Below are 19,005 nucleotides of genomic sequence, written 5' to 3'. Positions count from 1 at the left end.
ATTAAGGATTATTTCCTACTACGATATAACTGCACCTAATTGAACTTCCTAATATAACTTCCTAATCAGATGTGGGAGTGTTTTGGGAGCAATAAAAAACAACAAGCAGAATTCGATCTCAATGCATCCTATATAAATATAAATACTATAGGGTGAGTAATTAAAGCCAGAGGAGAATTGGTAAATTTAAATTGCAAACCTCTTGTGAGCATTAAACACCTCATTGCTCCTTATGCAACTTACGGGAAAACGAGACACTCTAGCATTTTATTATAAAATGTCCGATATTAGGCAATATCAGTTGTTACTTGCTTAGAAAAAAGGAATTAAATGAAGAGAAATTGTTATTAGCATTAGGATTCTGTTATAGCACTACTTAGGTAGGGTATATGAGTATATCATATTTAATCAGTGCTCTAAGTGTTATAGTGGAGTCCAGGTTGAATGTGGATTAGGTCTACCTGTATTCAAATTTAGAACAGGATCCTGTTATAGCACTACTTAGGTAGGGTATAAGAGTGTATCATATTTAATCAGTGCTCTAAGTGTTATAGTGGAGTCCAAGTTGAGTGTGGATTAGGTCTACCTGTATTCAAATTTAGAACAGGATCCTGTTATAGCACTACTTAAGTGGGGTATAAGAGTGTATCATATTTAATCAGTGCTCTAAGTGTTATAGTGGAGTCCAAGTTGAGTGTGGATTAGGTCTACCTGTATTCAAATTTAGAACAGGATCCTGTTATAGCACTACTTAAGTGGGGTATAAGAGTGTATCATATTTAATCAGTGCTCTAAGTGTTATAGTGGAGTCCAAGTTGAGTGTGGATTAGGTCTACCTGTATTCAAATTTAGAACAGGATCCTGTTATAGCACTACTTAAGTGGGGTATAAGAGTGTATCATATTTAATCACTGCTCTAAGTGTTATAGTGGAGTCCAAGTTGAGTGTGGATTAGGTCTACCTGTATTCAAATTTAGAACAGGATCCTGTTATAGCACTACTTAGGTAGGGTATATGAGTGTATCATATTTAATCAGTGCTCTAAGTGTTATAGTGGAGTCCAAGTTGAGTGTGGATTAGGTCTACCTGTATTCAAATTTAGAACAGGATCCTGTTATAGCACTACTTAAGTAGGGTATAAGAGTGTATCATATTTAATCAGTGCTCTAAGTGTTATAGTGGAGTCCAAGTTGAGTGTGGATTAGGTCTACCTGTATTCAAATTTAGAACAGGATCCTGTTATAGCACTACTTAGGTAGGGTATATGAGTGTATCATATTTAATCAGTGCTCTAAGTGTTATAGTGGAGTCCAAGTTGAGTGTGGATTAGGTCTACCTGTATTCAAATTTAGAACAGGATCCTGTTATAGCACTACTTAGGTAGGGTATATGAGTGTATCATATTTAATCAGTGCTCTAAGTGTTATAGTGGAGTCCAAGTTGAGTGTGGATTAGGTCTACCTGTATTCAAATTTAGAACAGGATCCTGTTATAGCACTACTTAGGTAGGGTATATGAGTGTATCATATTTAATCAGTGCTCTAAGTGTTATAGTGGAGTCCAAGTTGAGTGTGGATTAGGTCTACCTGTATTCAAATTTAGAACAGGATCCTGTTATAGCACTACTTAGGTAGGGTATATGAGTGTATCATATTTAATCAGTGCTCTAAGTGTTATAGTGGAGTCCAAGTTGAGTGTGGATTAGGTCTACCTGTATTCAAATTTAGAACAGGATCCTGTTATAGCACTACTTAGGTAGGGTATATGAGTGTATCATATTTAATCAGTGCTCTAAGTGTTATAGTGGAGTCCAAGTTGAGTGTGGATTAGGTCTACCTGTATTCAAATTTAGAACAGGATCCTGTTATAGCACTACTTAAGTAGGGTATAAGAGTGTATCATATTTAATCAGTGCTCTAAGTGTTATAGTGGAGTCCAAGTTGAGTGTGGATTAGGTCTACCTGTATTCAAATTTAGAACAGGATCCTGTTATAGCACTACTTAAGTAGGGTATAAGAGTGTATCATATTTAATCAGTGCTCTAAGTGTTATAGTGGAGTCCAAGTTGAGTGTGGATTAGGTCTACCTGTATTCAAATTTAGAACAGGATCCTGTTATAGCACTACTTAGGTAGGGTATATGAGTGTATCATATTTAATCAGTGCTCTAAGTGTTATAGTGGAGTCCAAGTTGAGTGTGGATTAGGTCTACCTGTATTCAAATTTAGAACAGGATCCTGTTATAGCACTACTTAAGTGGGGTATAAGAGTGTATCATATTTAATCAGTGCTCTAAGTGTTATAGTGGAGTCCAAGTTGAGTGTGGGTTAGGTCTACCTGTATTCAAATTTAGAACAGGATCCTGTTATAGCACTACTTAAGTAGGGTATAAGAGTGTATCATATTTAATCAGTGCTCTAAGTGTTATAGTGGAGTCCAAGTTGAGTGTGGATTAGGTCTACCTGTATTCAAATTTAGAACAGGATCCTGTTATAGCACTACTTAAGTAGGGTATAAGAGTGTATCATATTTAATCAGTGCTCTAAGTGTTATAGTGGAGTCCAAGTTGAGTGTGGATTAGGTCTACCTGTATTCAAATTTAGAACAGGATCCTGTTATAGCACTACTTAAGTTATAAGAGTGTATCATATTTAATCAGTGCTCTAAGTGTTATAGTGGAGTCCAAGTTGAGTGTGGATTAGGTCTACCTGTATTCAAATTTAGAACAGGATCCTGTTATAGCACTACTTAAGTAGGGTATAAGAGTGTATCATATTTAATCAGTGCTCTAAGTGTTATAGTGGAGTCCAAGTTGAGTGTGGATTAGGTCTACCTGTATTCAAATTTAGAACATGATCCTGTTAGAGCACTAATTAGGTTTATTATATATATATATATATATACCAGTTTTACATATGTGATATAATATATATATATATATATATATATATATATATATGTAAAACTGGTATAACACTCAAATCAAAACTAGTTTATTACTAAAAAACGAAATGTAAGCTTATAAGATGTGGTTCATGTAGCGCATATAAGTGAATCGATCAATAATAAAATTAATGTAGTCAGGAAATATCCCAATATATTTTTCAACCTCCGATCTCACGCCATGACAGCCAGATAGGTGACAGGTCCGCGGTGTGCGCAGTAGTCGATCGCGCACTTCTCAATTACAACGTTTGTTACTGCTGAGTTCAAGTACAGTAGCTAGTTACACTGAGCTGTAGTCGCATAAAGATTGCTGCCTCTATTGCTTCTCCCGCAAAATGTCAATTAAGGAGTTGTATTCGTTTCCTGCAAGCAAAAGGGAATAGTGCACAGAAATCCATTTGAGAATGTGCCGTTTTTATGGAGAAAACACTAAGTAAAAGTAAAATTACTCCCCATCGAAACCGAAAATCTTAAACTACTGAAAGATTACGGATCACTGAAACAGTCTAGCTATTGTTACATTAACAACGAAATTTGTAAGGAAATACGCCTAAAACGTAGAAATTTTATTAATTACTTTTCTAGGAAAACACAATCAAAGTTTCTGAATCGGATATAGCAAGTATCGATGGCATAAAATAAACGTTTTGAATAAAATACAAAATAATAAAATTCCTTGTCAATATATTAGTGGGATTTCGACCTGAATAATTTTTGGGTTTAGGGTTATAAATCGGAAAATTACCACATGGTAATACTAAGGGCTTTCGCAAGTGAACGCATTAAACTCAGTGATGTTGGTTAGGTAAAACAGAAAACAAAATATCCACCTGATTATTATATTGGTGACTGATGCAAACTCTTACTCTGCGTACTCATATGAGTAAGGAGTTACACTATATGAACTCATTCCTTGGGCACTCATGGCGCCTGCTTCCTCAACTGTCACAACCTCTAACATCCCTTCAACTCCGCACGAATACGGCTTAAGTTTGATAGTTATCGTCGACGCTTAGCTTAAACTACATGGAGAGTGTAACTTGGACACTTGAACTCTCTTCCTTCCTCCCCCCTCCCCCCAATCATCAACCCACCCCCACCCCCTGTGTAAACTGGAGATGAAACGTAACTCTCAAACCCACTTTCCCATCGCTTTCGTTTCTATGACTGTCAGACGAGCTGTAACTTACGGAAGCAGTATTGTAGAGAATCCTTCAACGTGCCCTAATTCAGTACTGCCATTCATAAGTATCAACAATGTTACAACATTTTAATTGCAATCTTAACATTACTTCATTGAGAAAGGTCACGGCTTCTCTGAATATCATGTAGTAGGTAAGTGTGGTTAGTACAGAAACCATGGAGATTAATTAAATTGGTCACGTTAAAAAATTCAAGTAAGATTTCCTTCCTTCATAATATTTGTTGTTTCAACTAGATTTTTCTCCGCTGTTGCATTCATTATTTTCCTCGAGGGAAAAAAGTATATATACATATATATATATATATATATATATATATATATATATATATATATATATATATATATAACTTGAATACAGGTAGACCTGATCCGCTCTCAACTTGGTCACCACTATAACATCACCAATTTCTCTTAGAGTACTGCTGTAATATGATGTACGCGTATACCCTACCTAAGTAGCAGTTTGATGGTCAATATGAGTGTCGAACTTTGTAACTAGCCTACTCTTTGTTTAAAAGCTATTGCCAAAACTTTCAGTAACATAAAACTAGACAATGGTTACAGGCGGGATAAGACTAGGAAGGAGAGTGAAATAAAATAATTTTTTAAAGTTAATAGGCTTTTCAACATTTGCAGCTGTAAAAGCAAATAGAATGTTGATATATGTGGTGGTTAATTGACAACGAATAGTTCATTAGTGTATCTGCCTCTATAAATCACAAATTAAATTATCATATTGGGTTTACAAAAGTCAGTGAGTGGTAACACTAGAATTCGGTTTAGAAATTAATATTTGGAACTGAGCCGTAAAGTCAAACAAACTTAAAATACCACCTTAAGCCATGTGGGGGAGGGGGTGAAAGACCAAAAGAAGGTAAGCCGCATTTCCAAACATATTGGAAACTGTCAGTTAGGGATTGGCGCGGGCCGCCATCCATCATGATGGCGGTATTTTATCAGGATGATACTAAAATATGAGGTTGAATACTTTGCAAGATACCCTCATACTTAAAGTAATGTTTTTGATTTTTCCATAGTTTTCTGCGTAATAAGAAATGTTTTGAATACTCTTCAATAAATATTGGAATAGATTTTGAGAAAAAAAAACTATGTCGTTAAGAAAGTTCATTAAACAACTACCCTTATCGCTGTTTAACTATTTGCTGAATAACAGCGAAACTTGAGGGTCTGGAAAAGTTTAATTTCTGTCAGTTGTCTCTTTGTCGGTATTGAATGTCCGCATGATTTTTCAATAATGAATTTATCTATGAAGCTTAATTTCTATATACGTTGGATTTTGGTGCATGGTACACAGGGGGTTTGGCTGAGCGTTAACGAAAATTTTTATAGTGGTCTTAAGTGTAATCATGATGTGAACTTGCACACTTGGATGCAGATCTCAAATATCGTGTTGAAAAGGAATAAATTGGTTTATGGAGTCCGACAAGGATCTATTCTTGTGCCGATTTATTTCGTTCTATATGTAAATCGAATAAATTCGTCAATCCGCAGTGGAAAGATAATCCAATATGCCGAAGAATAAGTCTCTCCGCATAAAACCAACTTTGAAAACCCTTGATATTGAATCCTTTATTAGTGACAACTGTTGAATTGTAAACTTTTCTGAGGTAAGTTTAAGAACAAACAGTAAAAAATATAATGTTATCAACTTTTGTCTCCAACAAACTGAAGATAGAATCCAACCGGCAGCTTTTGTGAAAGATGAGCTCTTAGAGAATACTGACCCACCAAGTTCCTAGGGATGTACCAAGTACCTCGACAATGTTGTAACCTGAAACAATCTTCATTCTGTGTGACCATACCAGTTATTTTTCACAAAAAGTCTCAAGCATGGCATATTTTGAAATATCATTTATCCATACTTAGCATATGGATTAAGAATTTGGGTTAGCTGTGCTAAATACAATCTAGAAATGTTATTTTGACTACAACAAAATAACTGTCGGAATTATAATTAAAGAACACAGTGCTATGTAGGGATGCTTCAGGGAGGTCGATATACATTAAATTGTATAAATGGCAATAGCCTTATTTTAATTTCAATAAATATTGCATCACAAAAAGTACTTGTTCCGCCGGGAGTCGAACCCGGATCTCTCACTGTAAATATATGTAATTTATATTTATATATGTATATATATTACAATTTTCCCTGTATTTTTTATCAAAATGCGTTCTTATACAGAGTATAATTTCACTCCTATGAAACTAGAGGCAGGGAGAGGTACCGTGATCAACAGCATAGGAAGGTGGCTCTCAAGTTTAAATAAGCCATGTTCGATAAATAGTATATTTTTTGGTACGCAATAGATTTATGGATTAATACAATAACTTAACTAGATGCTTAAATCTTTTAAGTATCAATTTTCAAAACAGTTGTGTTCAAAATTGTTTCTCTGACAAATGACATCACAAGGTTATTTTATACGTGTTAATAGCTACCAAATGTATAAGACATTCTATATCAAAATCAAACAGTTTTCTTAAATACGGATATACATTATTTCGTATTTTTAAAGGTTATCTTTTAATTTGTGAATAACAATAAACAGAATTAATTATGTGGTAACTAGGTTACCACATAACAACGAGGACATGTTTGGCTGGGAATTGGCTTGTTTTAAATAAGGATTCTTAACTCACATTTTCATTGTAGTATGTATAATATTTATTTAAACGAACTCTGATATAAAGCGATATTGTTTTGTTCCATTTAATATAAAATAAAACGGTTATATTATATTTTAGACACATTACGTGGAGTATGTAAAACGGAAAATTACATTCTCATAATTTACTCGAGGTGTTAAAATTAAAATCTCAACGTAGCTGACAAGTTTATGATATTTCTAATCGAGTTAAAAATTATATACTTTATTTATCACTACTATGAAACCTACCTCAAAGGACAAAACTGTGAATCCATTTTATAGCAAAATACTTCGATAAAGATAATTTTTTACTTTTAAATTTGCTTGAAACTTTATTTTTACATAAATAAGATTGAATACTATGATGGTGCATGTCCAACCATGAACTTTTGCTGAGCATCTTTGAAGCGTACAACTCAGTGGGCTGACGCAATTTCTCTTTCATCTGCCGAGGAGGACATAAAAATTATTTTAGTATGATGTCTATCTGTCAGCTAGGAAATATCAATAATTGAATAAGTTACAGACTTAAAACTCTGCATGCAACCTCAGCGACTAGCGGTAAGACTCCTCTCTCGTAGTAGTTAACTACTTCATATCGTTGATTGCCTGAATGTTGTTTATACATCAAGTTTTTTATTCACTCGTACTGCTATTGTAGCCTATAGTTACGCTGTGAATGAATATTATATTTGCTTAGTTACTTAGTTGCATCTTGTTTCACTATTTAACTATTTCTTTCAACTATTTTAAGTAGTTTGAGTTCGTATTTTCAGTCGATCAGATAATCTTATTCAATACACAAGTTGATGCTTTCACTTAAATTTCTTATAATAATATCACTCTTTCTCCTTACTGACAGGTGATGGAAACGGCCAATATAGCCTGGCATGATAACTCGAAATACAGTTGAATATTTATAATTATTTAAATAAGCATCTACAAAATTGGTTATTTACTCATGCAATACCTTGTTGAATTAGTGCGGAGAGTTAGAGAGCCAGGTAAGAGCGATGTTTCGGCAGATAGTTTTAGTGCGCAAGTACGTCAGCCTACTTATCAACGCACTAAAGAAGGCTGGCGGTGCGCATTCCCTTCATAGGTAAAACTATCCTTCGCTCGTGTTATCAGGATAGTCCTTCATTTTCATAAAGAACTTTGATAATATCCATGTTAATTTATAAACAATGTTCTCTTCTCATGTAACAGTGCTATGGCTGGACTATGAAGTGCTATGATTCTAGCTAGACTGCTAACTAGAAGTCATTAAGGTCTTGCAATAGATTCTGGGGTTGAAATGTTCTTATATTAAACGCACAGCTCATCACGTCAATTTACCTGAGTACACAACAAGTTTTAAAAATTGTTTTGTTAACACTATGTGAAATTTCAACAGATATTTAAGGCAAGAAATTCATACATTTCGCAGTCTGACCTAAATAAAACCAACTGAAGATAAAAATGTAAATTAGTTGCAGCATGTACGTCATGTAGCATTAAGTAGTGACACTTTTATTAATAAAAATATTGCTTAAGAAAAAACGTTTCAAAATATGCCATAGAAATATATTTAACTAAAAAATATAATTTCCTTAATTAAAAAAAATAATAAAACATGTATTTTTTTTCAGGTTAATTCATACATACTGTAAAACTTTCACATAATTATCTTCCGCAATTTTTATTTCAGGCTTAGTACAAAATTATCAATGTTTCTTTTACTTTACATGACTGTAATTTATGTGCAGTGATCAAATAATGTGTTTTCTGGTTTCTCTTTTTGAGTGGAGTTATTTTTAATAGCTATGAATTGAACATCAAAACTGTTTCTTAGCTAAAATAATTCACATCATTTGAAGAGGACGTAAGTTTTAAATTGTAAAAGTCTTAAAAAGTGTATAATGTACTTCATATAAATACCAATTGTAGTATTGTACAAACAGTGGATCTATAAAAAAGTTCATAGATATTCGTATGTGTGTTAGTAATTCACGTAAACGTACTGGACAGATTTTAGTGTAATTTAAAGGGACATTTTTACAGCCCCTAGTTCACATATAGACCTAATGTTATTTCTAAATTCCTCCGAGCTACGCCACATGTCTCAAAAGTGGCAGCAAACAAATTTGATCAATTGAAAAAGCCTGTTAAATGTGACACTCTGTGTGTGTAAACATTGTTTTACACAGCATAACCATATGTTTAATTAATTTAAGCATTATTTTCAATTCGTTTACATGTTTATTCTTGAAAGCATAGAGTAAGCTAGATAGTAACAACACTTCTTATTTCAAAAAAAACCCATCATAGTTATATTTTTACAGAAGTCGTTTTATCAGATCTACACGTATACGAGTAGGCTATACATCTTCTCGATCAAGGTAACGAAGCAAACTCAACTGTGTCACCAGAAACTTTTCTGGAAACTGGAACTTAATTTTAGTAGCCGAAAAGAGACAGAAATAGGCTTTTCAGATCAATGTTCTAAAAGGGTGTCACAATCTTCCGTGGCTTCGGAACTTCGTTCTCTATCAAAAATTGCTTTATAAAAGTTATAAAACGTAAACTTTTAGAACTTTTACGGCCCAAAAAGATATGTAGTAATAATTAACTCTAAAACTGGAATCATCGAATCTCCCATATGCAAATGTCAGACGAATACACTGAAATACACTCCGGTGTATAAGCCTACTATTGTGCCTAGTTAGAAATCTTCATAATGGCTTTTTTATGTGTAAAAAATCCAAGTGGAACGGAATTAACAATAACACTGGAGATAATTAAAGTGTTTAAACATAGTAGGAGTGAGCTACACAGTATATACTGCAGTAGTTGCATGTCTATGGTTCATTCCATTACGCTACATGCTAAAATATCATGTGCCAGTTCACATCATGATTACACATAAGAGCAATATAACAATGTTCGTTAACGCTCAGCTAAATCCCCTGTGTACCACGCACCAAAATCGAACGTATATACGAGTATAAATCAAGCTTCATAGATCCATTCATTATTGAGATATCGTGCGGCAAAGGGACAATATACTGAAATGAAATTTTTCCACACCCTAAATGTGATTGGCTTAGGTAACGGTTGCTATGGATGCGAATTCTGACGAAAGTCTGTTCTGACGAGCACTGACGAGTTCGTACGAAGTCGTCCGAGCAAACAAAAGCCTGTTTACTAATGATACTGTTTACAGTGGCAGCGACTTTTGCGTCAGAAAAGACACGAAGTCGTCAGAACAATTTGAGCGATCAAACAAGTTTGATTTTTTCGTGCGGCCAGCAGCTTGTTTCACCCTTTGCGTCGAATTTTAGAGTTATTAACTTAAATTCACCATAGATATTGATAAATTAATCGGTCTTGTGTACGAGAACAGATGTTTGTGGGACATGAGGAGAGAAATTATGCTTCCCGAAACGAAGATTCAGACTACTATTGTCTTATGAGCCTACTACCATATTACCAAAAATACCGGAAGAAAGAAAAATGATTGTGATGACCAAGCTACAACAAGTGTTTTGTGATGATGATCTTTTGTCGGGATTCGGAGGACAACATCGACTACAGCCAATGCACCATCCACCACATAATTATGGTTCTTCCCCATGTGGTTCATCAACGAGTGATACTTGGGAAAGTTGTTCACAAGCACCAACTCCACTGAGTACAGTTCAACATGAGGACCTTGCTTCGTTCTTTTGAAATGTAACTCCAACCGATTTAAAGTAAAAAAATGGAATTTACATTTTTCCAATGTTACTGCTACTTTACTTTCACTTATTTTGCGACTTCACTTTTTAAATTTAACCTAATTTCAATTTAGGGTAAATTTGGGTTTTCAGTAAAACTATTTTTTTAAAGGAAATTTATTCTTTCTATCAAACAATGGTAGTTTTTTTCTAGGGTTAATTGTTAAGTCAATCACATTTTCAATAATTTTATGAATCTAATTTGTTTTTTGTTTTAAAATGAGATTTTTTTGTTATAATTAATAAATAATTTTTATTTGACCAACATTGTTTCTAATTATTCTGGCTATTTAATATTACACATCTGCCTTATGGCTATAAAATTTTCCAACAATTTTATAGCGCTTCTGAAAAATCGAGTTTGCACGCTTATTTTTTGTCACATGCAAATGGAAGTGGGTAATTTGTGAACAGCTTGAATCACAGAAAATATTGTTGATCGAGTTCATCCATTTAGCTGGACGGCTATGACACGTAATGACTACAGTCACATTTTATATATTAGTTAAATATTTTAGTAGAGTGATATTATCTGAAAAAGTTGTCATTTGCGTTTACACATCAAACAAATCTTTCCGGTTGATCACATTAATCTTTATATAACACTTCAAACTCTCGTTTCTACTACCAAATATCGGGTTAAAATATTCTGTTTTTACCCTTTTCAACAACATTATTTTTAATAACGGTCTTTCAAGAAAATATTGTTCATCGAGTTCATCCGTTTAGCTGGGCGGCTTTGACACGTACTGACTATCAGAAGATCTGAAAACGCGCACACTGTAACCGCCTTGTTCTGACGAGGATTTCGGACGTACTCGTCAGAACAGATTTTCGTCAGAATTCGCATCCATAGTAACCGTTACCTTAGTCGACATTCAGCAAATAATCAAACAACGATGAGGGTAGTTGTTTAATCACCTCTGTAAGCGACATAACATTTTAGTTTGTTTACTTTTTCGAAAGCTATTAAAATATTTAGTGAAGAATATGCAATATATTTATTATTATGCAGAAAAGTTTGGAAAAATCTACATTATTGTAAGTATGAGAGTATCTTGCGAGTATTCAACCTCATATTTTGGTATCATCCTGATAAAATACCGCGGCCCGCGCCAATCCCTAACTGACAGTTTCCAATATGTTTGGAAATGCGGCTTACCTTCTTTTGGTCTTCCACCCCGCCACAAGGCTTAAGGTGGTATTTTCAGTTTGTTTGACTTCACTGCTCAGTTCCAAATATTAATTTTAGGCTAACTGTAGGCTTACCACTCACTGACTTTTGCAAACCCAACATGATAATGTATTGTATGATTTATAGAGACAGATACACTAATGAACTATTCATGGTTAATTAATCACATATATCATAATTGCTTTATGTTGGTGCAAGATCAGAACATTTTATTATGCCACTTATTCAATAAAAGAATAGTTTTGAAAATAGAGTTTTTACAAAGTTCGATATTCATATTGTGGATCAAACTTCCAGTCTAATGTATTTCTGATGCCACAGTTGTGTTTGCATTGCTGCGTCTGAATTAATACATACAAAGGTGTGAATAGTCTTATTCCATTCATAATACTCTATTTCCGGTTTAAGGTATTTCCGGTGTCCGTGTCCCATACTAAAAATAAGTTCTAAAATTGTTTACTTACAGTTGAAAATACAAAGAAAGTTATGTCAATATAGTCAATATTGAGACTACGGATTTATAATCTATTTTTTTAGTTGGTAAAAATCTAGTATACTATTTTTGGTAACAAACACCTATACAGCAATATTTTAAGGTGATTTTTATTCTTATTAAAATAATTTAAACTTTAGTTACAATAATTAAATACTTTAGTGGAAAGCATTGTCTAAAAAACAAAAATGCTTCATTTTAAGATTATATGTTGGTGCTGTAACTAAGTTAAGAATATTTATTTAAGACTCAGGGCCCAGGATCAGAGAAGATATAGGACTGTAAGGGCTGATTGTTACTTTTATGTATGTCAGATAGGGTAACTTGGGGGAAACCACTAACTACTCCCTAATAACACGTAGTAATGTTCATGCTTAGTTTGTATTTTGAAACCCTTGCCATGTTTTAATGTGAATGTTGTACGATAGGCGCGGAACAAGCCTGCAGACGGTGGTGGCCACGTGAACCAGAAAGGACCGACTGGACCCAAGGCTGCCGCGACTACCCCGGCCAAGACATCTCAGACGCCAGTCAAGAAGCCGCCGACCGCCCAGAAGGGACAGGTGAAGACACAGCCCAAGCCGGCACCTCCCCCCGTCAAGGCTGCCAACAACAAAAAGAACAAGAAAGGGCAGAGACACCAACAGCACGATTTAGTCGTCACCATCAACTTGGTGAGTACTTTCGAGATTCTACCTCATTCTGTGGTTTAGATTATAATGACTCGGTGGAATCTCGTCTATGGTGGGAAAGGTTGAATCAATATGAATGTTGAGTTTAGCTCTACTCGTACTAAACCTTTCACCTGTCATAGACTTCACCCCTGAAATCTAGAGCAAAATTCTACATTTACAGACGAATAGGATGTTCAATATCCTGATGGTAGTCGTTGTTTGCTGAACCAAAAATATAGGAAAACAAACAGAAGGAAGTAGAGACATTTGCTGCATGTGGTGAATTTGGAGCTACGTTTTAAAGCATCTAGTTTGGGAAGTTGTGGATGAAGTATGAAGTTTGGACCATCGCAAACAGCGTAATAAGTAAGGCGCTTGTTAAGGATCGTTCACTTAGCGATCATACATCCAAGAAATTTGCCCTTTAATGGAGAAGGTCAATAGAGACCAGAATGTACTGCAACAGGATAGGAGATACTGTTACATTGCCTGTTTGTTGTTGAAAATCAAAAATGTTTTGAATTTGCAAAATTACACTAGTAATAGCATTCAAAATTTCCTGTCAAGTAATAATTTTCAAATTCTAAATTTAACTCAAATAAATGTTTTATAGAACATTTTAAAGGTTTGCGCCAATGCTTTTGTTTGGCTCTCAGTGGCAAACGTTACTGTTTAAACACTTATTAAGATGTCAGTCAACATCTTAATAAGTAATAACGAGAAATTGTGTCGCGCTGCTGTGAAAAGCTTGTTAATGAGAGTGGAGCGTTTCAAGAGAGTTCTATGCTTCAGTCAAGTAGCTTTTCATTTCTCTCCACGGCAACACCTTAATCAGTCAAATTAGAACGGAACTATTTCAAACTTTTTTACGTTTTTTTCGAATTTTGTTGCGTTCAAGCTTCAATACAACCAATATAGACAATTATGGATAAGCACAAAATATTACTTACTGTTATAGCAATAACAATATGAATTTTAATATTAGTCATTAGTACAAAATTAAAATTCACCATATCTCTCTCTCTCGCTCCCCCCCCTCTCTTTCAAAATCACCCTAAAAATCTCATAAGATCATGGGGCACATAGCTTTTGAGGTCTTTGAACCCTGGACAATGTGGTACAAAATAGTCCCAGGGATTTTTTGAACATATTTCAGTTTCTTTTTATTACTCTTGTATTTTGGCAAGAATGTTTGAATCTCTTAAATAGAGTTTGCCAATCACTTGCAAGCTAAAAGAGATAGAAACGAAGTTTGAACTTAAAGTAGTTTCTTTAATGTTTAATTTTATGTGCCATACGACTATGTTCTCATTTAAAGGTTTTTGAGGACGAGGATGTTAAGTTTCTAGAATTTACAAATGTTGGTCCTGTAAGAAAAATATATCCAAAAATAGTCACACGACATACCGTTTAAAAGCTTATTTCGTGCTCTTAGCGAAAGAAATTCAGACTCGTAAATTTAAGTTAAAACTTATCATAGCAAAAACTTCTAAAGTTTCCAAGAAAACGACTGCTATTAGGAAAAGACGAGTAGTGGTATAAATATTGTCAAACATTTTCTACCACATTGTTCAGTGTTTAAATCCTTCAAAAAATTTGCAATATGATTTACACATAAGTTTTGCTAGGATCATCATAGTTGTGTTTTGATCATGCCATTGTGTTTCTATTAAATAGACCTTTAACATGATATGGCACAAGATAGACGTTGCAATTTGAAAATTTAAAGTTAAACCTCCCGACGTACTCCTATTTGTAAAAACTGGAAATTCTTAATTATTCAAAAGACTATCATTAAAAGTATTTTAAAAAGTATGGCAACGGTTGTACATCGATACCTCAATCCGTTTGGAACATATCCAGGCGTATCAGGACTTAGTGTACACCCTGTATATATGCAGGGTCTGTCTCACTTGATATTGCATTTTTATATAGACTATTTTGTTAAGTAATATTCTTTTTTATGTCACTCAGCAAAACTTTAGTAGAAAAATACTATAGTCCAAAGCAACCTTTGAATATCTTTTAAATTGGACGCAATTTACAAAAAATAATAAATTAAATAAATAAAGTCAAATGACATTAAACCAACAGAAAGACTGAAGGAGGTGACCGAATCATGGACAGTGACAAGAGCCGACATTAAGTACAAAAACTAACCTGAGAGCTTCCCTCTGTAATTTATCATTATCTTTATACATATATTGAACCATCCAGAACCTCTCAATAATTCTTTCAGCTTTAAAACATCGGCCAGTTTGGCAATCTAAACATAAAATACTTCTTAAAATATCGAACAGAGAAACTCATCCAGAGCTTCCTTGTACCGTTGATACGAACGGAAGATGTACGGTTATATATCATACAGTGAATTAAATAATATATTTATTGTGGTCATAGAGGTACCTAACATCATTGCATAGTGAGTATAATATCAACAGTAAATAACTTCCAGGAAATTTTAACTAATTTTCTATTACACTTCTACGAACCGAATAAACGATTGCAATTATGGAGGGATGTATTGATCAGTGCAGTTCAATATGAATTGTGCGGCTGCAATTCTCGTAAATGGTTCACTCCGAAGTGTTTAACTATAGAGTGCTGCTTTGTGCGCTTTGTATAAAATGTGTCTGACCCAGATAGAACGATGCTGTTATCCATTATTGGTTGAGCGTAAACGAAGTCTATCACTTTAGGGTCTGATAAAAAATCATTTCTGTATATTTGTCTGTCGGTTTGTCCGCACGATATCTCGAAAAAGAACTTACTTACAGACTTGGAATTGTGCGTGAAGTCTCATTTCTTTATAAAGATCACTGAGTTTAATGATGTCATTCCTTGGGATTTGGCTGAACGTTAGCGTATTTTTATATTAGTCTTATGGATACTCGGAATGGGAACGAAATATAACAGAGGATATTGATTTCTAAACAAACTGAGATCACTGAGAGACTGTACATGTGCCGTATTAACACATGTAGCCTTGCTATCCCAACAAACCTAACGTCATCTTATGGTGGCTTGATGGATAGACTATTACTATTAATATTATAAGAGGTCTATTATATAAAACCAAATTTAACAGAAAAATGTGAATGCAGTATGATACCAGAAATATTTTATTTGTAGACTTGATATTTTGCATAAAACTTTATTTCTTCATAGACAAGAATGAATTATGGGATAGTGTTTTTCAGCGCCCAACAATGGAATTTGGGTGTCTTTGGAACATTTATTTTCCGCATGATTAACTGACGTTTCGTCTGACGATTATAAAAATTAGCTAAACTTGAAATTTTGCATTGAACCATAGGTAATCTTGTACAGCACACGTGGTGTAGCATACTCTGCCTTATATTATAAAATAAAATGTGAACTTTGGATTATATAAGCCATATTTGTCAAAATGTTGGTTTTAAATATTAAAATTTCATCATTTAGTAAACTCTTTGTTATTAATCGTGTATTTTAAGTTAATTTCGATTGAAAACCGCAAATAAAGTAATAATTTTGCGTACAAAATGTTGATCAGTTGCTTCTAAATATAGGTTTAGTATGAATGTATAATCAAAATTATTGATTTGGAATAAACATTGAAACGTCTGTGATGTTGACCTAGAATTAATTTTAAGGAAAGGTGTTAATTTGTGCTCAACTTTTGAAGCAAAGTTTGAACCATACAGTTCGAAGCATGACAAAAACGTATTGTGCAGAATGCTCATTACTAAAATATAATGATATGTTGAAACCTAGGAGAGGTTGGAGGCAGAATCAGGTCGCCAATTATGCAGACAAAACTGCCCCGGTCGGTACCGACCTGAATCGTGTCATTAAACCACCCCCCCCCCCGCCCCACTCGCAGCATTTCAAGTATTTCGCCCCATTCATTTGTAAAACACTGCTTGCCTCTCACTAACAAGAGCTCAGAGGAAATTACAATTTGTCCTTGTTAGTTGTAAAATTCGCAATGAATGGAATCTAGTCCACCAAACATATAATCTCCGTTATATAAAATTCTCTATTCACACAAAACTGTAATTAATTATTGCCATGCCAAAGTGACAGATGATTCTGCCTATACTAACTTATTCGAATATTTAATGTCACATTTTAATAATTCATAAATTATCCAAGTTTAATTCTACAGTCCATATGATAAAAGTCCTAAAGAAGCAGTTTATCTATTTCTTCCTATAATACATTAATGTTAGGCAGAAATCAATATATTGAATAATAAAATGCAAACAAAAATTAAAATGATTATTAAATACAAGGTAATAAACCGATGCTGAGGAGTACTGACACATCCGACGGAACCTGACGAAGGAGTTGAGGGACGGACAAACAAGGCTTTAATCTCATAGCTCTATAATCAATACACTAGGTCTTGCTTGAACCAAAAGGAACTTATGTACCGAGTTCCCATGTGTTTGGAACGTGTTTGTAAAGATTTAGCACATAGACGGCCTGACTGTCTTTTGACCTTTGCAATCCAAAATAATGAGGTATTTCCTAGGATCAAGAGAAATCCATATTCAAAGTTTCAAGTTTCTGGAAGTTTTCATCAAGATATCGCACAGACAGAATACTGATAGGAACTTTTGTACCGAGTTTCAATTTGGTTTTTTAATGTGCTTAAACAATCGCTCATACGAGCAGACAGACAGACAGACAGTCTGCCCTTTAACATTTTGGCCCCAGTATCAATAGCATTCGTATTTGGCCCTAGAGGAAAATCTATGTACCATGATTAAAATCTCCAAGATTATTCTGTTATAAATTTTATGTATACTGATAGGCAGATAGCAATGTGCTCTATTGTAGTTGGAATTAAAAAAATAGCAAATATTGGTTATCCTTCCAAGCTGTGGAAATTATCATTCTCAGAAAATGCCTTATATTCCATTAATTCAGGAGGAAAGTTGTGATGACGAATTTTAAAAATATAAAAGTGTTCTTTGCCTTAGTTTTACGCATTTTGCATACACGTTTCTACGAGGAATTTTGTTATCTATTTTATCTTTAGCGGATGTCTTGGATCTAGAATGAGCGGACGATCATAACATGAAATTCAATATTAAAAATACTTTTATTTAGATTTCTATATTGGAACTCACCAAAATCCCTAAATTTATTTTTTATATTATTTTAATTACGGCTGATAAATTATAAAACTTGTTTAATAAAACGTTTGAGTTTTTCGTAGTGTTCTTAAGAGCATCTACATATAAAAAATAATTTGAAAAAGTACAACTTACCCATCCGGTATGAATTGGCATAATAAACATTAAGGTATGATTGTACTGTGGTTATTAGCACTTGATTGCAAATGGCATTTCCTTGCTGACTCATGCTTCTGGCCGGATAATACATTCCAGGTAACGAGACATATACCCAGAAATAGTGCTTTAAAAGATTGTTCCTAAAACCAGGAAACAGTATTCCTTTATTCTTTTCAATCTCCAAAAATTAATATTTCCATGGACAATGGGTACAGTCCAGGATAGAGAATGAATTTGCATTTTATAATCACATAACCTGATTTTACTTTAAATCGATGGATCAACGTTTCCTATTAAAAAAAATCGATTGCAAGGAACGCTAGTTTTGATAGAAGTCAAAAATGAGAGAATATCAAGTAAATTTCGTTTTAATATGAAATGTTACGATAACTTTTCTAAAATATAAACGGTCAAAAATGCCGTAAAAATTACAAAAAACTAACTTAAATCAGAAATTAATTGGATACTTTTCAATAAATAAAATATTCATTGATCATATGGCAATTAGTATGGTTGGAACAAGACCTGAAACGGACCATTCCAGATTCACAAAGAGTTTCGGAGTTACAACAAACTCACAAGGCAAAAATAGGCTAGATTCGATATTTGTAAATATATAACCGAAAAAAAACGGAAATAATAACTCCGAAGGATACAATTAATCTTATTGTTACTTTGAAATTCTATGTGAACGCCATTAAATTCATTCATCTTCCACGACTGCATTGTTTTCTGAGAATATTACTTTCATTGAAACGCGTCTTATAATGACAATAATT

At 33.8% G+C, this 19,005-nt stretch overlaps 1 protein-coding gene across 4 annotated transcripts in view; it reads left to right on the top strand.

Annotated features, from left to right (window-relative positions):
• Nucleotides 1-19,005, top strand: part of LOC124366479 (neo-calmodulin-like) — a 479,044-nt gene that overhangs the window by 394,606 nt on the left and 65,433 nt on the right. For all 4 annotated transcript variants that reach the window (XM_046823064.1, XM_046823062.1, XM_046823063.1 and 1 more), the window contains one exon: nt 12,696-12,941. In XM_046823064.1, coding sequence (XP_046679020.1) covers nt 12,696-12,941 — 246 coding nt within the window. The remainder of the gene's footprint in view (nt 1-12,695; nt 12,942-19,005) is intronic.

The sequence above is a fragment of the Homalodisca vitripennis genome, chromosome 7 (assembly GCF_021130785.1).
Source record: "Homalodisca vitripennis isolate AUS2020 chromosome 7, UT_GWSS_2.1, whole genome shotgun sequence".
Taxonomy (NCBI): Eukaryota; Metazoa; Arthropoda; class Insecta; order Hemiptera; family Cicadellidae; genus Homalodisca; species Homalodisca vitripennis.
The sequence above is the reverse complement of the archived record's forward strand: the minus strand, read 5'-3'. Positions and strand labels throughout refer to the sequence as shown.